The 23,332-nt window shown below is 44.7% G+C and overlaps 1 protein-coding gene across 4 annotated transcripts in view; it reads right to left on the minus strand.

Moving 5' to 3' along the window:
- Nucleotides 1–22,626, minus strand: part of PCDH19 (protocadherin 19) — a 121,795-nt gene extending 99,169 nt beyond the window's left edge. The window contains exons 1-3 of one of the 4 annotated variants that reach the window (XM_013986293.2): nucleotides 18,774–22,098; nucleotides 15,919–16,059; nucleotides 14,914–15,241 (exon numbers count right to left, since the gene is read on the minus strand). In XM_013986293.2, coding sequence (XP_013841747.2) covers nucleotides 14,914–15,241; nucleotides 15,919–16,059; nucleotides 18,774–20,920 — 2,616 coding nt within the window. In that variant the 5' untranslated portion in view covers nucleotides 20,921–22,098. Of the gene's footprint in view, nucleotides 1–14,913; nucleotides 15,242–15,918; nucleotides 16,060–18,773 lie in introns of all 4 variants that reach the window. The other 3 variants (XM_021079758.1, XM_021079756.1, XM_021079757.1) reach the window with 3 other exon arrangements.

Genomic DNA, 23,332 nt, shown 5'->3' on the forward strand with positions numbered 1-23,332 from the left:
CTTCTCCAAGTCCATGATTTTCTTTTCTGAGGAGATGTTCATTTGTGCTGGATATTAGATTCCAGTTATAAGTGATAGCATATGGTATTTGTCTTTGTCTTTCCGGCTCATTTCACTCAGTATGAGATTCTCTAGTTCCATCCATGTTGCTGCAAAGGGCATTATGTTATTCTTTTTTATGGCTGAGTAGTATTCCATTGTGTATACATACCACATCTTCCAAATCCAATCCTATGTTGATGGACATTTGGGAAACACTCTGACATCAACATCATGAATATTTTCTCAGGTCAGTCTCCCAAAGCAATAGAAATTAGAGCAAAAATAAACCCATGGGACCTCATCAAACTGAAAAGCTTTTCCACAGCAAAGGAAACCCAAAAGAAAACAAAAAGACAACTTACAGAATGGGAGAAAATAGTTTCAAATGATGCATCTGACAAGGGCTTAATCTCTAGAATATATAAACAACTTAGACAACTCAACAGCAAAAAAACCAATCAATCAATGGAAAAATGGGCAAAAGACCTGAATAGACATTTCTCCAAAGAAGATATACAGATGGCCAGCAAACACATGAAAAAATGCTCAACATCGCTGATTATAAGAGAAATGCCAATCAAAACTACCATGAGATACCACCTCACACCAGTCAGAATGGCCATCATTAATAAATCCACAAACAACAAGTGCTGGAGGGGCTGTGGAGAAAAGGGAACCCTCCTGCACTGTTGGTGGGAATGTCAACTGGTACAGTCACTATGGAGAACAGTTTGGAGATACCTTAGAAATCTACACATAGAACTTCCATATGACCCCGCAATCTCACTCTTGGGCATCTATCCGGACAAAACTCTACTTAAAAGAGACACATGCACCCGCATGTTCATTGCAGCCCTATTCACAATAGCCAGGACATGAATTTGAAATTTTGAATATCTCAATTACCGCCAACTCATTAATTCCCTCCTTTTTATTGTTCCAAATTGTTGGGGCTATCCTATGCCTCAGAGCCAAGAAGCCCAAATATGAAATCAAATATTGAAGAGTACAAAAAGGTTCTCCCTCAAATTCGCTATATGGTCTTGAAAATGGCACTGAAAAAATTATATTTTGCCAAAACTTGCCCTTAGAAAAAGCCTATATCATTTTTATAGTATTAAAAATCTGTACTGATTAAAGTTAAATGTTACTATTTCAAAATCTCTCATTCTAAAAATAAAATTTGTAAACCAGATGTCTAACACTGGTGAAATAAATTTACTTTTGCAAGAGTATACATATGGGCAAGAAGAAGGAAGGAGGAAAAATATTTTTTATAACATTATTTCTCACACTTAAAAGGTAAACTATCATGAAAAGGGTTATTTTTAAATGTAAACCTTTGTACCTGTTATCATCTAAGAGAGACCTCCAAAAAAGGAAAAATAAGAAGAAAAATTTAGAATGTATGATCTGATAGAAAAAATGAAAATGAAGAGCATAACAAATCTGTCCCTCCTCATAATAATCTACAATCCTGTCTATGCCACCTTAATGTTTACTGTGTTGTATAGTAGTTAATGTTTTAAGTAATTGCTTTCTCATCTCAAAAATAATACATGTCCAATGTAGAAAACTTGGGAAATTAGAAAAATGTATTTAAAAAGTTAAAAAAATCACCTGATTTCCTGAAACTGAGATAACTGTTAATGCTTTGGTAATTTACCTTCTGGTGTTTTTTTAAAGCATATATATTTTTAAACAATTGGAACACATCTATATACACGCTGGGTTTTTTACTGTTCTTTTCAATTAATGTATGTTATAATATGAGCAGTTTCCTATGTCACTAAATATTCCTCAAAATATTATTTTAATGGCTCCATAGTATTCTAACAATATATGTACCATGATATATTTAGTCCTTCACATATTGATGATATTTAGGATATTTCTAATATTTTATTTCTATGAATTATGCTGAGATTAACATTTCTGAACATGAATTTCTAAGTAAATCTAAAACTGTTTCCTCAGGATAGCTTCCAGAAGAAGAAATACTAGATACTTTAGGGCTTTTAATGTGTATTGATTAAGTGTACCCCAAGAAAGATTATATTAATTTCAATTTTATCAATTATACTCCATGTATGATAACAACACCTTTGCCAATGCAGAGTATATTTTTTAATCTTTTCTAATTTAATAAGTTAAAAAATTACATCTTGTACATCAAATTATTGTCTATGGATGCCCTGAGGTAATGACTTGGGGAGAACAGAGTTGTGGAGACTTCATTTCTATTTTATACATTCTTGTATTGCTTGACTTTTTAATAAGTATATTTAGTACTCATAATGAAAAGTTAATAATGGCATTGCTCTGCTATTATTTAGTTATTAAGACTGAAATACTTTCATACATACTGGTAAATTATACAGCTTCCTTATGAATTACCTATTTGTGTCCTCTGCATAATTTTTATATTGTAGTATTTATCTTACTTATTTGAAGGAGCTCTTTATATTTTAAGGGTATTGCATAAATGTCCCCTTGTCCAAGTTATCTTCCCTGACCTTCCTAGAGAACCTTCATTTCTGCCAGAGAATCTTCATTGCTGGCAGAACATATGCCTTTTACCCTTCCTTATTTTTCTCCATATCACCACCTAACATGTATTTGTTTATTGTTTGCCTATACCTATAAAAATATAAACTCACCGAGTTCCCGTCGTGGCTCAGTGGTTAACAAATCTGACTAGGAACCATGAGGCTGAGGGTTCAATCCCTGGCCTTGCTCAGTGGGTTAATGATCCGGCATTGCCGTGAACTGAGGTGTAGGTCAGACATGGCTCGGATCCTGAGTTGCTGTGGCTCTGGTGTAGGCCAGTGGCTAAAGCTCCGATTCGACCCCTAGCTTGGGAACCTCCATATGCCGTGGAAGCGGCCCTGGAAAAGGCAAAAAGACAAAAAAAAATAAAATAAAATATATATATATATATATAAACTCAGTGGGAATAGGCACCTTGCTTTGTTCACTCTTGTATCCCCAGCACTTTGAATAGTTAGTGACCAGTACACAGTAAGTATAGTGTAGAAATAATAAATATAAGTTCTTTGCTATATAAATTGAAAATATTTTTCTGGCTTATGCTTTATTTTTTTATTTAGCTTTTGATATTTGGGGGCATACAGACATTTCTAAATTTTACATGGTCAGAGCTTCTGGTATTTTTCTTTGAATTCATTTCTACCGATTTTAAGCTTCTGAAGTCCTTTTCAATTTCAGGATTAGATGGGTGTTTATTTTTTTTCTTCTAATAATTTTACTATTTCAGTTTTCATCTTGAAGTTTTAACTCTTTAATCCATGTAGTATTTATTTCGTCATACAGTGGGAAATAAAAACATTTTTCCTATTGTTAATCAATTACATGGCACCACTTAGTAAATAATCCTTACTTTCCCCATTGATTTTTTTAAAAAATGTGTTTAACTTCTCATCTTGTCTCCTCAATTACGATATAAGCTATGAGGGTAAGCACTGCTTATATTTCCTCTATAAGCTTCAGGGCTGAGGACAGGGCTGATCATTAAAGGATGATCTACAAATATTTGGTGGATAGATGAATGGATGAAAATTTTCAAGCCAAAATATTTTTTAAAGAGTCTAACTAAACAGTAAGTCCATTCACTAAAGTCTGGAAGCAATCCACATAGAGGGCCAAGCTTTACCTAGAATAAATGAATACCCTTTAAGATCAGGGCACAATAACCACCATAGAAACTGCATAAACTCATCAGTAACAAACATAATAACACCTGACACTGTACAGAAGGAAATGCACAGAATTGGCCCTGCCTTCCAGAACCCCTGAAGAGTATTCTTTAGGGGACTTAAAAGTAAAACAGAGCTTCCCAAAAGCTCCTTTACTAACCTCTCCTTCCCCTGAAATAGCAGTTTACTCCCTGAAAGAAATAGATTGCTTTGTTACGGATAGTGCCCCAAATCCTGCTGAATGCAATCCGACAGCCTCCGACATGCATTGAGTTTCATAATTCTGGAATCAAATCTGCTTTAAAAGAAAATCTACCTCATTTTTGGCTCTCAAGCAAAACCCCAAGTGCCCCATATATATTGATTCTGTAGGGCTCAGTTAGCTTCCTATGGCCTGAAATTAAAAATAACAACAACAACGAAAATTCATGTTTTTATTGAATTCCGGCCTTTGGCTGATTATCTATAGCAAACAGCAAAATGAGCCAAGAAAGCCATGGAGAACTGCCTTTCGTGCCAACAAATGCCAGAAAAAGAATGACAACCATGGAAATATATTGTTAAGCATGAATAGCAGTGAAAAAATATTTATCTTGGTTGCAAGGTATTAAAATGAGAAAACTTTCAAAATGGAAGCTTCAAGCAATTGCATTAGAAGTTGCATAATTTGGTTAGACTGACCTTAGAATGGAATAAAAAGCTGCTTATTTCCATAATGTTGGCCTTCAACAGTATGAAAGGTTAGATAATTTATCATGATATACAAAACAGTTCTCAAGAATACCTAACTTAAAAAGGAGATCTTGGTGACTTACAGCTCTGTGAATTTTTAGGTAGTGTGATAATCAACATAATTTATACTTAAGTGAATTTGTGTTCTTCTGAAAGGTCTAGCTTGTCAAGCAAGAGAAGTGTGTCTCCTACTCAGCCCTAGAACAAGTACAGACCAACTGAAGCAAGGTTAGTGTACTCATTGCTGCCATTATGACAGAACTCACAATGGGCAAGAAGACCCATTTGAATAGAAAGGTTATTGAGTTTTGATGTACATACAACTCATATTAGACACAGAATATCTTGCCTTTATGTCAAAGCTGTACCTATTGTGTCACCTGTCATAGGTAATTCCCTTAGCCCCAATACTACCTACAGAGCCGCCACTGTCATCACAGGGACTCAAACCTTAATGCAGTCAGTTATATGAATGCTAACTTCAAACCAATATTGCAAAATTCAAAGAATTACACTCAGAGCTTCAAGATAACCTGGAGATCCCCTGACCCAGTCTCCTCATATAATTATTCCAGGACAAGTGCTGTTTGGCATCTTTTTGGATTTTTCAGAATTCTCAATGTCTTGGAGTCTGCTTTCCTCAGTAGTAATAGATTTCAATAAACTAAGGCTCTTCTTTTGTGGGGTTTTTAATTGTTTCATCTGTTTTGCTAATGACCTCCTCCCCATCCCAGAATTACAGATCTCCAGATTATCACAGAGTGACTAGTGGTGACATACACATTAGAAATAACTGTCCCAGTGTTTTCTAGGCTCATAGGGTGAGGAAAGCAAGGCATTGCAAGTGTCACACACAGTTTTTGACCCTATGTCTCCAAATATGACACATGCACAAACCACAAACCTTAGCAGTTCCAGATTTTTTTCTCCACCTTCCATGATCATTTCTTGAGGGTACCAGATGATCAGATGTGCAAAGACCAAGCCCCTTTATGCCATTCCAGAAATGCCCAGTGCCAAGGTCTGTATGGCTTTACCAACTTCATAAGACATTGCTCTACCAGACCACTACACAATGTAGAGTTTGTGCAAAAGCAATTTAACTTTGTTTCCATTTCAGGCATTTCCTTATTGTATTTCTTATTGCAACAAAGCACACGCCTTTTTCCATTTCTAAAGAATGACCAGTGGAGGCAAAATTAGAAGGAGTGACCTAGAAGTGTAAGGACACACATCCCATTAGCAAGCTCACAAGCCACACAGAAAATAGGTGTTTCATATGGAGCATTTGATATTTGTTTCTAAAGAGCCACAGCTATCATAAATTGTTTTGCAATTAAAAAATCAGGCAAAATCTCACTATGAAAAACCCATTATTTAATACTAATGCTATCATGTTCTCTCCCCTAAGCTCTAAGGAACAAATGCGGCCATTAGCATACTTCATCACTCAAAAGTCTATACTTGAGAAAATGGAAATGTACTAATTAAAGAAATGACCAGGACAGCAAGATCAGAGTCAATGCCAGTCTTCTCAGTGTAGCGTGCCTGTGTCCTTACCATGGCCTCTGTGCCTGGCAGCTCAGAAAAGGAAATCAGTCTTCCAACAAGCCATTCAACATTACCTATAGCCAGATGCCTCTACCTATCCCTGCATTTCCAGAGCCCTGCATCCCTCAAGCATGTCAAGTTTCAAAACGAATGCTGGATTACAGGCATCTTTAGTTATTTTTTTTAAAAAAAAAGAAGGTGTTTAAAGGTTAAGTCAATCCCTATCAATGCAGTCTGATCTAGTCTCCCTACTCATACATCTCACTTAGAAAAGATATGGTTTTCTAGCAAAGCACCCGTACACATAGGCAGCCCTAACCAGATTTACTTGAGCCAAGTGAATTAAAGAGGAAGACTTTTAGCAGAATTATGCCCTGCCCTCCCCATAAAAAGGGCAAAAAGAGAAACTGAGCCTCGGAAAATAATTTCAAAGGAGTTGAAACTCCCTCTAAGGTTTTCTTAAGCTAGGATGTATGCATGGCGATGATTAAAAATAATTTCCATGGAGTTCCCATTGTGGCTCAGAGGTAACAAACCCGACTAGTATCCATGAGAATGAGGGTTCAATCCCTGGCCTTGCTCAGTGGGTTAAGGATCTGGAGTTGCCATGAGCTGTAGTGTAGGTCACAGACATGGCTTGGATCCCAAGTTGTTGTGGCTGTGGCATAGGCCAGCAGCTATGGCTCTGATTCGACCCCTAGCCTGGGAACTTCCATAGAGGAGCAGCCATTTAAAAAAAAAAAAAAAGTCCCCAGGAGATCTGTCTCTGGGGTTCCCTGTTGGTGGGAATCATACTCTGCTGTGACTATGCTTATAAGCATTTCCTCAGGGAGGCAACCAGAAGAGGGTCAAGGCTGAGGAAGGGGTTCTGAGAGCCTAAGCTCATAGACATGTGTACAATCAGGCCAGTTCACAAAGGCTCCATCACCTCAGACCAGAATAAGTGGGTGAAAGAAGCAAATAATAACCTCCCCACCCCACCCCCAACACACACACACTGCCCTAAAGGGTAGAGCCTTTGGACTGAATTTATCTCCCCACCAGCTTGCATAAGGGGTCCATGTTGTTAAGAAGAGCAAACTATAAAATCTGAGACGAGGTGCCCTTCATGCTCTGGAAATCAGATTTAGGAGCAAAAATAATCCAGAAAGCAGAGACTGCCAAGACCAGTGCTGGTGGCAATCAGGGAGAGCAGCTTGTCGCAGAACAGCAACCAGATGGGCCCTGGTGGGAGAAGCTGAAAACTGGCCACACTGGCACTCAGAGACTTAATGGAGCATCCGAAGACTATGCACATCAAGGCAGTGCTTAAGCATCTGACATGAAGAAGCCCCAGCGCTAGTCCATGAACACTGAGCTCAAGGAGAATGCAGGCTTCCCATCAAGTTTGTTGCCTGCTTCAATCCCCAATGGTCTGCTCAAAATGCAAAATAGTTGCCCTTAACACCTGTCTGTCTGTCAATCTAATGCTTAATCTCAAATTTTTCTTTCCCCAAAATAAGTTTCTCCCTCCCCAAAGGCTGAATTTAAGGGAAGTCTAAGAGAGCCCTTTCATTCTCCAAAATAATTCCCAGGCTTCTGCTCAATCGAGGAAACCCTTATTGACTTGGGGAGTTTTCAGGACCTGAGGCAGCAAAATAAGAACCATCTTTTTTGAAGCGTGCTCAAGAGGCTAAGACAAAAAGCACCAAAAATATTCCTGAGGGATTTCTGCTCTTCCAGCTACAGACTTACAAAGAATGGCTGGAGAGAAAGGAATGGGATGGGAAGACAACAGCTGTTAACTTTTTATTTAATTTTTTTTAAATCTGGAGCAAATATGAAATGTTAACATTTGTTAAATCTGGGTGATATTATCTGTCTTCTCTAGACTCCATGTATTTTAAATATTACATAATTACATTTTTAATGAAGTGAGATTCAACCAGGAAGGCTAAACAGTAAGAATCCACGGGAATAATGAATTAGCCCACCTTTCAAAGGTTTTCTAATTCTTGCCAAGGTGAAGAATTACACTTTAAGGAAACAAGATAGGTAAAAAATCCAGACTTACAAAGGAAATCAGTAAGGAGCTGATTATTCACATGACACAGGGGTTCTTTCCTTTATGAAAGACTCCACCACATGGTTTCTATATGGAACACCACCACTGTGGTTAACATGGGGTCTAATTTATAAAACAAACACTTCCTTGCTGCACAACTTTTCAGGAACACAATCACAGGCCAAAGGTATAGTCACAGGTCCTCCTGTGGATTCCAATCAGGTTTTCTGTTACTTGACAGAAAGTACTTTGAAGCTGCAGCAGAACTGCTATCAAGCAAAATGAGTCCATTTTGGCCCCAAATGATGTATGCCTGGGCAAGTCTTTGTCTTCTCTGCAACTCCATTTTCATGATTATAGAGTAGAGATACTGGTCCCTTCTGACACCTTTTCCAGGAGTGCTGTGGAGCTGTGTAGTCCCAGCCAATATTTTTAAGCAAAACCGTAAATGATAGCAAATGTGATTTCCTTATGGGAGGCCAAGTTCCTGGAGCTGGCAGGGCTGTTCTCCAGCTCCAGGCTGTAGTACTTTCCTCCTGGTTCACTGGGGGGGGGGGGGGGGGGCAGGGGCACAAGGAGGCACTAGCAGCCTGGGTACACCCACTGGAAGCAGGGTGAACCTCACCATGCAGGCCACACAAAAACCACTCATAACTACACAACAGCCAAAGAGGAAATGTAACTTGAAGAGCATTTCCCTCTACAAACAACTGATCCTCTGGGACTTTCACTTCAAACCTCTCAATTGTTCGAAGTAAATGAGGCTCACATTAAAGGCCAGCCAGTCACACATCAAGAAATCAAGCCTCTTCTCAGTGGGGAAAATGGCCGATCCAGAGCCAGCCTCCCGCCTCTCATAACACAGGCCTCTTGCACAAATGGCTTCATTTATCCATATCTGAGACATTCAGTCTAGCCAAGCTTGGCCTCCCCTAAGCCCTGGAAGCTGAGATACACATGCAGAGGGGTCAACATCTCAAGCTCCAAGTGGACTCAGATCCACTGCAGCACCATAACTGAAAGACTCCAGCTTTGCCAGGAGGTAACTTCATCCTTTTTTGGTCTTCCAACCCTTAACAAGCAATCCCCCCAACCCCACAGCTTGGCCTCTGTGTACAGTATACCAAAGCCACAGCAAAGACGAGGGCAAGGTTAGGGAGGGAGAGGTCTGCAGCTCCTCCTGCCTTATAAATCTGCCTGACACTCAGAGCAAAACCAGGTAGGGCTACTAGGCCCCTGAACTGGTGGTCCTCTGATAAGAGGAATTCCAAAGCCTCTAAGCCCTCTATGGAAAATGTCCTGCCTCCCATACCCTAGGGAGAGAAATCTCAGGATCATTAGCAAGCACTCTGGCTGAGCTCAACTTTAGTGAAGGTGTATGGGGAGAGAGGTGATCTCTAAGGTAACCAGTTAATTGCCAATAAGGAATTATAATAATAAATTAGCAAATACTAATGTAAACTAACTCAGTTCTGCAGCAGTTGCATGGAGACGACAGAGGAACAGTTTATTCTGGAACACATCTTGCAAGCGGATCCCCACTGGGAAACGCGCTACCTAGGCTAGATGTGAAACTGGGCAGGAAAATGTAATGTAGGGTGGTCCTCGAGTGTCTCTCAGTAAAAGTGGAGCCTTTGATTTTGTTTTTAAAGAAAGCTTGAGTAAGCCTTGAAAAGATGTGGGCTGTGTTGTTTTCCATTGTTTCCTTCTGCAGCCTGAGGGATACTTTTGACCCTTAGGGATAAGACTTACATGGTTCCAAGACCCTGTTGTAACAAGGGAAGTAAAAGGAAAAATGCACACTGAAGGGTTTGTTGGTTTGTTTTAATTGGAGGTGGTGATCTGTGTCATTAACTTGCCATCCAAACCAGCCTCATTGTACCTATTAATTGTCTAATGACTTCTGAATCTGACATCTAATAGGTTTCTGGCTGCTCTTCTAGCTCCTTAGCTCAGAGTTTTCACTCAAATCATTGCAAATCCCTAACTTTAAAACTCTTTTGAGGGACCAAAGCATGCTGAGCTATTTCTTTCTTATTTTCTTCAAAGCCTAACTGATGTTTTAGTTTCATTATTTGCACTCAGATAACGTGCATTAAGAGTTTTGGTAAGATAATTGGAAGCATTCAAGTTTGGTCTGCCACATACATCCTTGTCCTGCAAAGCCTTCCACTGCTCCTACACTGCTACTTATGAAACTGCTGTGTGAGTGACCAGAGAAGAGCATACACATACCCTCAGGATGTCTCACATCAAAGATGCCAGTTTGCTAGTGAATGGAGGAAAAATAAAAGAGTGAGAACTCAAGATGGAGTTTGAAACCAAAATCGCAATCCCTATTCACCTATGACTAGAAATCTGGGAGCTCTTGCCCCTTGTCACTCCCTTAGAGCTGTCAGCTCTGAAACATTCAATATTAAAAAACTAAACTTTGTAAATGCCTCAACAGAGACTGGGTGTTTGGCCATTTTATCCCCCCTGAAGGCAAGAAGAGGTCCCACCCAAGTCTCCATTACCAGCAGAAGAAACGAATTGTATTTTCCTTCTCCAACAGTGACCACAGCCTGGGTGTCAAAAAGGGTAATGCAGGAATGCCGATGTACAAAGGACTAATACCGATGCACCCAGTAGGCATGCCTCCATTCCATAAGATTGGAAGAAAAAATATTAGCCATACTGAGGAGCCTCAAAAAAAAAAAAAAACTGGAATAATTTTAGAAAAATCTTAGCAAACTGACAAAACTACTATCTCTCTCTTTTCCATTCTCTATTTTTTTCAACCTCCTTTCCTCTCTCTTCACTCTCTTCCCACCCCTAACACCCACATGCGTGTGCACACACACACACACACTCATATGTATTAATTTACATATACTCTAAGTTTATGGACTAAATAAACCAAGATGCCAAGGAAAGCAAATCTCACCCTTCAATTTAAAATACTTGAGATACCCAACATCACTAATTCTACAAGTCTTGTGTAAACAGCAAAAGCATCCTCCATGTTCCTGCCTCAAATTTGTATACAAAACCACAAAATCCACACAGCTGATTTCCTGACCAACATCAGAGGGCAGGTAAATGATTATCAAGAATTCCAGGCAAGATGGTCTCTGTAATTCTAAAGGCTGAGTTCCAGTTCTCTAGACCAATGCTCCCTTCCCTTTACCTTGACCTTCCTACCTGCATTTAAAGTCACGTTCCCTTCAGTTCCGAAAGCCAAGAATGTTCAGATGTGTCTAGGTCTGCACACTGATGCAAAAGTTACTCTCACATCAGCACCAAACCTTGAGAGCTCAACAGTAAATCTATGTATAAATGATGGCAGGGCTGCCAAGAAGGAGGTGTAGGAGTGCAGGAGGCTGCAAAGTGACTCATGATTAGAAACTTTTTTGTGTTGCTTACAGGGAAATCATGTGGCTGATCTTAGCATCCCAACTAGACTATGATCTCTGAAGGCAGATGCTACATCTTATATTCATCTGGGATCCCCATGGTACCTGCCACACAGCTGAGCACATGGTAGACACTCAAACAATGCTTGCTGATCTGATCTAACGCATGGTGATAAACTTCAAAGTTTGATGGAGTTCTGTGAGGTAAGCAGTTCTGACTCCTCTGTAATCCTATGGCCCAGTAAACCCTGCAACTGACTCCGCAGCTAATGAAAGGAGAGAGTTTGTCACAAGGTAGCCTAGCAGAGGAACATAATGTGTCATGACCTTTGGTCCCAGTCTGGCAAGTAAGAATATAACATGTGCTCAGGAAAGAGATATTCCCCTGAATTGAAATGACCTGTTTACTTGACTCTCTCCCTATAGCTCCCTGGGGTCAAGGATCAAGTGTTTTATTTCTGTATCCTCAGCAAGTTGTACAGTGCCTGGCATCTTCTAAGTATGCCATAGATGCTCCTAGGCTGAGTTAGTGAACAAATAAAAGAATGGTTTAATGAAAGAATATAGAGAAAAATATACATGCCTTAACAAGATTTAATACAGAAATTTCCACAGAATCTAAGATTTATCACATTGTAGCACTTATCATTTCGTGCTATAATTACTTAATAAATGTTGGTTTCTTGGATGGATTAATTACCTAATCAGAAAAGTATAAAGAAAAGGTAAGAAATATATTAGGATATTACTGTACTAGTAATGGAGAATATCCCATTGTTCCTGATAGTAGCATTTATCATTCCACACTGCAAATCACCTATTTCCTAATCTGCTTCTTTAGAATGTGCATTCCTTGAGATTAGAGAACACCTTTTTCATTTCTCTAACACCAGAGCCTAAAGAAGAGCCTTGCAAAGAATAGATACTCAACAGTATTAGTTGAATGTATGAATCAATCATCCTTGTGCTTTTAGACATTTCACTGTAAGCATCGTGCCTAGTCCACATTCAGGGGATTCTGGTATGGGAAAAGAAGGAAAAAGTATCATGTTCCCCATGCAGGACTTTGTGACAGATGTAGGGTAAATGACTTGACTTGTTCTCTGCCATGAGTGGGTCTCTTCCCTTTTTGAATGGGTTTATCAATTGAACTCTCCAGGACTGCATATTAGACATACACACTGTTCCTAAAATATGCTGTGCTGTCTTGACCCAGACTAGCCCTACCTAGACATGAGATCTGTGTGATTTTGTTAAATAGAGAGAGCATCTGGCTTTGTGAGTCAGAAATAGGATCAGAATTCAGACTTCCATTGGCTTTTCTAAATAACTGAAGCAATACTTTGTTTCATTCTGCCCATGGGAGAATCTTAGAAAGAACACCAAGATCTTAGGTGAACCATGCCAACACAGTCATGTATCTCCTGCCCTCTCCAAGCATCCCTTAGACACTAGGGCTTACTTTTTTCTAGTGCCTTGAATCGACTGCATAAAAATCACTAAGCCCTCAAGATTCAGTGCTTCTGTCCACCTCAAGCAACAGCAGGCAGCACCTGAACCCACACTTTGGCATTTTTCACTTTCGTTGTTTAAGAGTCCAGTATGAGTGCTCTAACCACACCACTTTGTAGGTATTATCTATACAGAACCAGCCTAAATTCCTCTTCGGTTGTAAGTGCCTAGGGAGTCACACTCAGGTGTGCAGGCTATGACAACAGCATTCTCCAATTATTGTCTAATGAGGAGATCTATCATTCAGGGGCCACCTATGTGTCACACCCCTTACATTACATGTCATATTGTTCCTTGGACCAATCTTGCATGATAGATGTGCCCATTGTATATGAAGAAACAGAAATTCAGAGGGATTCTATAGCAAGACGTGTCCCCCAGATGCAAAATCTCAGTCTATCTGATTCCACTACATAGCACTACCTCTCCTCTCCATTGCTAAACTCTTGGTAGTCCACAAGTAGTCCTGCAAAAAGTCTAGGATCTAGTTCCTAGTAGTATTCACTGATATTCATAATTATAACTGAGCCAACCCAACTTAATACTGGGTTTTCCATAAATCCTTCTTTACAGATTTATAGAGTGACACTATTGTTGTTTCTGTTGCTGGAAGAAGATCATCAGCTTTTCATTCAAATCACTGCTTTTTTCTTCCACTAATTCCAATGAGAAATATTTTTCCGGAACTAGGAGGAGCAGTCAATGAAAGTGGTCCTAAAACCCTTTGCCCTATGAAATTGATACAAAGACTATGAGGCTATTTTATCTGCATCCCAGCCCAGGTATGGCAGGCTGAATTACTTCTCAGGCTGGAAAGTGTCCCTGAAACAGCACTCGCCAGAATTATAGAGCCCTGTAATCTAGTCCTCTCTGCTGTGTGAGTCTGAACAAGTCCCTTAGTGTGTCTGGACCTCCATTTCATCATCTACTGAAGGGCAATCTATAAAAATACCTGCCTGTAAGGATCAAAGGAGACAACGGTTGTCAAGTGCTCTCCGAGTATACAGTACTCCTTTCATTAGTGGCCCGGAAGAGGGCATATGCCTCCCAGTGCATCAAATTTCCAACCAAAGAGGGACTTAAGCAAGTCAAAGAAAAATGAAATTAACTCAAGAACTGTTATTTATAGCCTTTTACCCAGCCACCAACCCGCCATCATCCACCTTATTACCCTACCACCCTGAAATATTTCAATACCCAGCAAACACCAGACCACATAGTGTCTTTATTTAAAAAAAAAAAAAATGCTTCCATTTGAAAACATTCATTCCCAATAAAGAGAAACAGCTAACTCAAATGCATGGTTAATTCCCGAAATTTCCATATTAGTGACAGTTTCAACCTCCTCATTTGTCAAATGTCACCATAAGAACTACTGAAAAACGGTCAAGTTTTTTTTTATGTTTTTGTTTGCCTTCCTTTAACTAGCCCATCCATATTCTCAGCAAAGGATGTATATGACCAAATAAAAAGCAAAAGGGGGTGCTTCAGGAAGCTGAATCACTCTCACACTAGGAAACTGGCCCCCAAGCATCCTAGGGTTCATCCATATTTAAGACTACTTGTTGATTCTCACTAAGACACTTCAACTGGAATAGGAGTACCACAGGCTGGCAAGCATGTGTATTTACAACAGGTGGAGCAAATTCATACTATGCCAGAATACCATACGGGTATTTCAAAAGCTTGGACCTTAGGCTCCCACTCCCAACATCCACGCCTACAAAGGCCCAATATGTTGAGTTACCCTTTGTCCCAAGATGCGCTGGTAGCAAAACCCTGACTGTGCAAATGGGTTTGGTCAGAGAGGTTCTCCCCACCCCTGTCAGGCAATGTACCACCATAGAGGATGATGGGGTTCAGTAAGCAGCCTGGGAAAGAGGTCTGGAAGGACCCCACAGAGCCATTTAGCTGCACTCACCTCGGGCAGAGGCACGCCGTTGATGATCAGGTCTGGCTGCTGGGGGCCCTGGCTGTTGAAAGAGTGATGATAGATGTGGTTGGCGCTGGCATTGCGGGTATTCTGGTTCTCCACATTCAGGAAAGTGCTCTCAGAGCGGCGGCAGCCCAGAGGAAGGGTCTGCTGGTGGTAGTCGAAATAGTTGAGGGATGAGGTCAGGGAGGAGCAACTGACAACGTTCATCTTGTCTGTCTCCTCCACCTCCCGGGGTACCAGGCGGATGTCATTCTTACTGATTTTTTTCTTCTTGCTTGATTTCTTTTGGTGCCCATAGGAGTACTCAGCGATTCTACGTGACAGAAAAGGCAGCATGTATCGCTAACGCCCTCCCAAACCATGCATCGATTAATAAACATTAAGCACCCCAGAGGGTTGCACCCCATCTCCGCTCCAGCTTCTTATTCTGGTGCATTACATCATCGAGTTTCTCCCTGTGCTTTTTACATATGAAAACAAGCTGAAGGCTATAAAGTTTTTTATATTACACATAGTAACCTCCCACTCCCCCCCTTAAAAAAAGGCTTCTACACTTTGGATTTGGAATTTTTCACTGTAAGTGACCATTTAACAAGGGTGTGGAATGGGGAAAGTTGAGCCTATGGGAGAGAAAGCATGGAAATGCTCAAATCTGGAGCTTTCGTGGAACCCAAAGGAATTCCTGGGTGAAATAAGAAGCAAGTCCTAATTTAATAGAAGTGATAGAAAGAAATAAAAAACAATCCCCTTTCCATTTCCTGCAGGCAATTGCCAAGTGGTGAACACCCTCACTCAAGTTCCTTGATGATGGACCTGATCAGCTTTGAACTGCAATAGATCAGACCCCATCCTTTACCAAATCCTCAGTTCCTTGCCTCCACCCCTCCTCCCCCTGCCCTATTCCTGCTCCCTTCAACTCCCCACCCCACCCCCACCTCTCAAGAAATCTGATAGCCAAACCCATTTGAATGAGGGGAAAAGCCTTTTTACCTCTTTCCCCTCAGGCTCACTTTCTCCTCAGCCTTTTTGTCTTGCTCCTCGCTAATGGGAGAAACCGAGATGCAATGCAGACACTTGCTGTTTTGTCCTTTTATAAAACAGCGGAGGGGACAAGTGATGGTTAAACAATTACTGCAAAGGAATTTAAAGGTTAGTGCATTCAGCATCCTTCTCCATTCAGGTGTACCTACAAGCAGCTGTGCTGCAACTGGAACATAAAGAGCTCAATTTAATTAACACTGACACAGACCCAGCAATGTGTACCAAAGACACCAAGCATTAAGAGACTTGTCAAAAGAAATACATTTAAATGCAGCCAGATTCTCAAGGTCATTTATTACTTTGCACATAATGATTCGGCTTATTGTTTGGAAATTCAATTTCTGAGCAATAATCAGCAAAACAATAGGGTTAATAAATAATACAGGTTGATCTTTAAAGGGGAAAACCTGTGCCTGTATTCTCACTCCACAAAGCTAATTTTCTGAATACAAAAAGGGAGCAGATCATCTCGCAAGTCTCATAAATGAATGCATTCCAGGAAGAGGCTCTGCAGAGGCTGAGAACAAACCTCTGCCTAATACAGGGAAAGACAAGCTCTAGAACTTTAGGTTTCTAAAAAGTCTGAGCAGACAGGGAGATTGCCTATCTCGGGAGGCACATTCTTGCTGGATCCCTGGGATCTTCCTAGTGCTGAGCAGGTGCGTTCCCCTCACCCCTCCCCTCTGTGCTCTCTTGAAGACTTGCAGTGGTGGCAAGCTGATGCTACCTTGGCTCGGGAGCAAAATTCCAGAGAGCCCAGGACTGGGGTTGATTTTTCTTTTCAAATCTATTTAGAATCAATGGGAAGTTCTAATCATTTTGTTTATCCATGATGGGTAAGTTTGGCAATGCCCCGTCCAATGATTCAGCTGAGGCTTTCATTGCGCAGCCCTTTCTGTATTGACCAATTATTTAATTAAAGTGTACTTCATTAATCCCAAACCAGCACAGGAAACAGAGCTCTTTGCAAAACACACATATGAGTAAAGTTGGAGAGCACTGAGATTTGCTTTTTTTTTTTTTCCCAATTCAAACGCTCTTCTCCCTGTTTAATGATCTCCCTGGCAAGCTCTCAGAAAGTGCCTCTCACTTCTAGTCATATATCACCAAGAGGTGGCAAAGCTTTCAATATCTTTATTTCAAGCTGATTTCTTTTTCATCAAGCAAAGGGTCTTTACGCATTTACTTTATGCTGAGGAAATGGCTTTAAAAAGAATCCCCTCTATCATTATCTCCATGTAAATAAAATTTTATAGACCCCTGCATTTCTCTCCTATAAAAATCGCCACTGGCAGTCACCGGTTTCAAAGGTAAGAGCAATATTAATTTCCATTTCTCCCATCTGAAATGACTCGGAGCTGAAGGAAAGAAAGTCATGGCCATTTCACTAGTAACAGGATTAAAGCATTTATGAGGCATTGCAGCTGCTCTTTTATGGCACCTGATTGATATTCATGTGTGGTTAGCATTTGTCTACTAACTTGTGTAACGCAGAGAATAGTAAAAGGGAAACAATAATTGCATGGCTGTTACATATTCAGGGGGCTCTGATTCACAGAAGTGTGCATTTCAGTTGGTGTCAAATACAACTCGGACCTACAGAAATATATTTTGACTGATTAACATGCGAGCACAGATGGCACAAAAGACACACTGGATGTGTAGGTGTGTTGAAAGCACACACACACCTTGGGAAGAAATAGCAGCATCATTCATTTTCAGCAAACTAAAGAAACAACTTTTTTTTTCAACCGTTTCGATGAGACACTGATGGAAACAAAATTACATGTATCATCCTAAATTGGATATTGGATTCTAGAAATACTTAGACGTATTTGTTCTATCCAATTTTAAGGGCTTGCTTCAGCAAGACCCTCCAAGTGCTTATTGGGAAATCTTTTTTTAAAAAATTACTACATGTCATTCCAGTTTCCACACTTCTATGTTGCCCCCCTTCTCTCTCCCTCCCTCCCTCACCTCTCTCAGGAACCCACACATCCTGCAGACATTTCAAGGGAAACTGTAACATAGTGACATCCACTGGTAGGGATCCGCTCTTAGTGCCACAGCAGAGTCCCACATTAGAGGAAAACACCACCAACTCCAGAAGATTGCTACATTTAGTGAAACATCTAGATGCAAAAAGTCACGTCCTTTATTGGGATGCCTGATCTTCACCCCAGCAACCAGACATTCAAAAACATATAGATAACTGGTAGAATTTCACGTCACATAGCCAGATGCTTGGAGACTGGATACAAAACAAGCCAAGAACACACACACACACAACCACTAATCACCTACTTCCCCACACACTCTTGTTCTCTCTTCTCCAACTCTGTTTGCTACCTTAGACTCCCACTCACAAGCTCTCTTCAGAGTTTCTTTTCACAACAGGACAGGGAAACAGCCAGCACTCAATTTCCTTTCAAAATCTGTCCCCAAAACACTGCAGCCCCCAAATAAAGTTATGGCTCTCTCCCTCTCCCTCCCCCCCCATAAATTTTTTTCTGCGGTAGCTTCGTGGAAACAGCTGTGCAAACTTTAAAATGATAATTGCTTTTCTACTCATCATTATGTGACAGAATCCATTCAAACGGTAAATGACTGTCTTCCAGCAAATCGTCAGATCAAAAGAATTGATCAATTTGGGCTGCCACAAACTTTCTCCTCCCAACCCACCCCCCAAAAGAAGCACTGTAAGTAAGGTGCATGCGTTTAAATAGGAAACAAAAACACTGGGATTTTCTCACAGAGACACCTTATTCACCCAAGTCAAAGAAAGAAAGAAAAGTTGGCTCTACCTGCAGTTGTAGGTCCGGATCTCTTTGTTGTCTCTCTTGCACTTGATCGCCACGAAGATCATAGTGACAAAGAGGATGCCGGCAATGGAGCCCAGGGCTATAATGAAAATCAGGGACAAGTTCACCGAGCCCATCGACTCTTGGGCATCGAGAGCAGGGGACAGGTAGATTAAGACAAGCGCAGAGGCGGAGAGAGACGTCTTGCCGTGGTCGTGGGCCACCACAATAAGTTCGTAGGAAGCCTTAGAGCTCTCGCTGAAGGTGCGAGTGGTTCTGACCTCGCCATTGACCTGGTCTATTTCAAAGAAGCCGCGATCGCCCTCCGTCATGTCATAGGTGACCCGGCCGTTCTCACCCTCATCGTAGTCGTCTGCTTTGACAACGGTCACCAGGTAGCCTATGCCGGAGTTGCGGGGGATGTAGACCTCCGCGGTGCCATTTATCAGGGGTGGGGCGGTGATGACTGGGGTATTGTCATTGACGTCGAGGATGATGACCCGTACGGTAGCATTGCTCTGCAGCGAGGGCAGACCGCCGTCCTTGGCCAGCACTTTGAATTCAAATGCCTTGGTCTGCTCGTGGTTGAAGGATCGCAGCGCATAGATATCGCCCGAGTTGGGGTTGATGGAGACATAGGTGAAGACAGGCATGTCGCGCACCTGCGATGGCACGATCTGGTAGGAAACACTACCATTGAGACCCAGGTCGGGGTCTCGGGCCGACACAGAGAGCAGATAGGCACCGGGCGTGTTGTTCTCCTGCACAATGACCTGGTAGTAGGGCTTGGAGAAGTGCGGGTGGTTGTCGTTCTCGTCGGTGATGCGAACGGTAAAGGACTTGGCACTTTGCAGCATGGGCACGCCGCCGTCGCGCGCCTGGATCGTGAGGTTGTACTGGTCGTGCTGCTCGCGGTCCAGCCGTCCGTCCACCAGGATAGTGGAGAAGCTCTCGTACTCCTGAAGCCGAAAGGGCACATTGCCAAGCAAACGGCACTGTACGCGCCCATTGAGGCCGGAGTCCCGATCAGACACCCGCACAAGTGCAATCACGTAGCCCGGGGGGGCGCTCTCGCTCACCTCCACCAGCTCGCTGTTAACGGACAGCAGGTTGATGACAGGGGGGTTGTCATTGGTGTCCAGAACGCTGACAGTGACCTTGCAGTGTGCTGGGATGGAGTTGGGCCCCAAGTCCTTAGCCTGCACGTCCAGTTCGTACACGTGGCCCTCTTCATAGTCTAGGGCACCGGTGACCGTGACCAGGCCGCTGTGCGGGTCAATTTGGAAGAGCTCTCGAGTGCGATCATTGACGTAGCCGTAGAAGGAGTAGACTACCTGGCCATTGGTGCCTTCGTCTGGGTCGCTGGCGTTGAGACGGATGACGGGCGTGTTGGGAGGTGAGTTCTCTGGTACGCTCACGGAATAGGTGGACTCTCCAAACACCGGATTGTTGTCATTGGAATCGGTCACCTTGATGCTGAGGCCAACAGTGCCCAGGTGAGGCGGGTCGCCGCCATCGAGCGCAGTGATGCGGAAGCTATAGTGTGACTGCGTCTCTCGGTCCAGACTCTTCTCCACCACGAGTTCTGCAAAACGTGAGCCATCGCCGCGCGTCTTGATCTCCAGGCCGAATAGCTCGTTAGGCGTGAGCTCGTACGTCTGCACACCGAAGCTGCCCGAGTCTGGGTCATAGGCGCTGTCCAGGGGAATGCGTGTGCCTGGGCTGGCCGCCTCCGAGATCTCCAGCTCAATCTGTGCCGCCGGGAAGCTGGGCGCATTGTCATTCAGGTCCTTGATCTCCACCTTAATCACGCAGATCTCCATTGAGCTGGACATGACCTCGAGTGAGATGATGCACTTGGGGCTCTGGCGGCACAGCAGGTCACGGTCTATCTTCTGCTTGGTGACTAACAGGCCCGAGCTGGGGTTGATGTCCACCAGGTGCGGAGCCGAGTTGGACACCACACGGAAGGCAGAGGCCTGCCGTGGGTCCAGTGCGAAGCCCGCCTCTCGCGCGTCCTTGGCCACGTTGGCGATCACCGTCCCAGCGCGCTGCTCCTCTTCTACCGAGTACTTGAGGTTAATGAGGGCTGCCGCCTGAGTCCACAATACAGCCAGCAGCAGGAGCACCGGCAGCAGGAGTGACTCCATGGCTGCGCGGGGCTCTGCCTGGCCTCGCCTCTCCACACCCCTCCGAGGTCGACGCCGCCGGCGCTCCAGCTTCCCGCCGACTCGGGCCGCCTGTTGCGCACGCCCAAGGGCCCCGGAGGCCGCGGGAGGAGTCCCGCCCAGGGCGGCCCGGCGGCGCGGGGGGGACACCCGCGCCGGCTCCAATGTTGAGGTTGCGACGGACCCAGCGGGGGCTCGCGGGGGGCCCGGGGGCTCCGGGGGGCCGAGGGAGCACCGCGCGGCCCCGAGCCCCCTCCCTCCAGCCCGGCTACTCAGTTTTCCCCCTTCAAAGTTAGCCGGGCGCGACTGGCCGCAGCGGCGCAGGGCTGCTGGTGGGACGACGTCTGAGCGGCCGAGTCGACGAGCTGCTAAGTCTGGACCGCACTGGGAGCGAAATCGGGGTATGCAGTAGCGGTACAGCCTCTCAGGCACTCCCCGGCCCGCCGCGGCGCAGCGGCGTTGGGGCTGGCGAGAGCGTTGTCGGTGCACCTGGCATGCGCAAGGACCTCCCCCCAGTGCTCCTGGCTCACTGCGGAGAGAGGACCCGCCTGGAACGCGCCCTCCGGGGTCCGGGGGGGCCACGCTGGCCTTTTCGAGGCCTACCGGGGAGCAAAGGGAAACGCAAGAGGGAGTTTGAGTTGCTGTCAAGCGCCGCAGCCGCCCGACTATCTGGCTGAGCAGGATGGCAGTCCCCCAGCCGGCAGAGGAAGGGGGAGGGGAGAGAGGCTGCGGAGAGGAGAGGGCGCTCCCTTGCACTGTGGTTGGCTTCGGAAAGCTTGAGGGGCGCGTCTGTCCCGGATCCGAGGTGGGCACGGAATCACCCCCACAGAGCAGTTGGACTGCGGGCGTTTGCGTCTCGGAAATCAAAGTTATCAGCGCCTCCCGAGTCTCCACGTCAAGTTTGTGAAAACCGGGCGATGGCAATTTGTCTAAGAAAATAAAAGTCCCAGCCTTTCCAATGGCCTGGGGGGGGGGGGGGAGTGGGGAGGAGGGGAGAGGAAGCGACAACAGTACCGGCCAGGAGAGGCGGGGCCGCCGCCGTGGGTACCGGGGGCTTCTCCTCCTCCCTCTGTCTGGGCTGGGGTGTCGCTCCGAGGGCCGCCGCCGCCGCCGCCGCCGCCGCCGCCGCCGCCGCCGCCGCCGCCGCCGCCGCCGCCGCGGGAGGAAGCCCTCCTAGCTCAGTCGCATGTCGCTGGGGTCCGCCTCAGCAGCTGCCGCGGTCGACGGTTCCGTCGCCGCCAAAGTTTACTTGCGAGAGCTTCTTGATTCCATCTTCCTGGAGAGGCGCTGGCCGCACTGCGTTGGGCTTATTCCCTCCCCGGCGCTCGCGCACTCGCGAGGTCGGTCTCGCGCTCTCGGTCTTGGGCTGTGTGTGAATGTGTGAGAGAAAAGAAGAGCGAGTGTGTGGTGTGGGGAATATGAGTGGGGAGTGTGAGCGAGCAGGGATGGGAGGTTTCTGATCTCCGATGAATCTGCTCAGCCAGAATGTTGAGGAGCGCAACGCGCCAAGGGCCCGTGCCAGGTTAGGCACGCGGGTGCCAGTTCCCCCCAAGCAAGCCGGGCATGGTGCGCGGGAGCCGTGCTGCCGTCTGTGCCCGCTCGGTTGTCTCCCCACTGCGCTCCCGGCGGCCGCTACTGCTGCTGCTGCTCCTCCCGATGCCGCAAACTACTGGCCGTGGAGTCTGGAGAGAGCCGGAGAGAGCCCGAGCTGCCGAGCCCGGCTACGCCAGGCGCTGGCCAATCAGCGCACGACTCAGCGGGCTCCGGGCTTGGGGCGGGGCCAATGCTCTGGGTGGGGGGCGGGGCGGGGCGGGGCGAGTCAGAAACTTACACACTGGCGGGACTGAGAGGTACCGCGACCCGCGGAGCCAAGGCAAGAGTCTGGGGAGGCCTGTTGGGCAGGCCAAGAAGAGGCAAGAAGGCAGGGTGGAGCAGGGAGAGAGGCGTGCTGGCGCTACTGCTGAGCCTCCCCAGGAACTACGCGTCTCTCTTGTTTGTAGAGAATGCAGGAAAGATGAGGATTTGATTCGGCGTGTTTATCTCTCTCACATATCTTCATATATTGAATATAATATTCGTATTCATATTTTCTCTCTCCCCCGCCCTCCTCTCTCTTTGTCTCTTCGCCCTGGGTTTGTCTGTCAGTTTGTCTGTCTTTCTCTGTTCTCCTTCTCTGGTACTGGAAGGAAAAAAAGGGAAGATAGCGCCCCAGAGGTGGTCATTCATCCAGTTCTTGGCCGGTGACTCTTCACTTCAGCTGAGAACCGCTGCAGCCATCCTCCCGGGACCGTCACCTCCATCACTCCTTCCTGGGCAGACACAGCGCTGTGCCCCCCACCCCCCGCCCCCCGCCAGCCAAGCAGAGCCCCCTGCCCGGTTCGGTTCACTCTTGTC

This window comes from Sus scrofa, chromosome X (assembly GCF_000003025.6).
Source record: "Sus scrofa isolate TJ Tabasco breed Duroc chromosome X, Sscrofa11.1, whole genome shotgun sequence".
In the NCBI taxonomy this organism is placed as follows: domain Eukaryota; kingdom Metazoa; phylum Chordata; class Mammalia; order Artiodactyla; family Suidae; genus Sus; species Sus scrofa.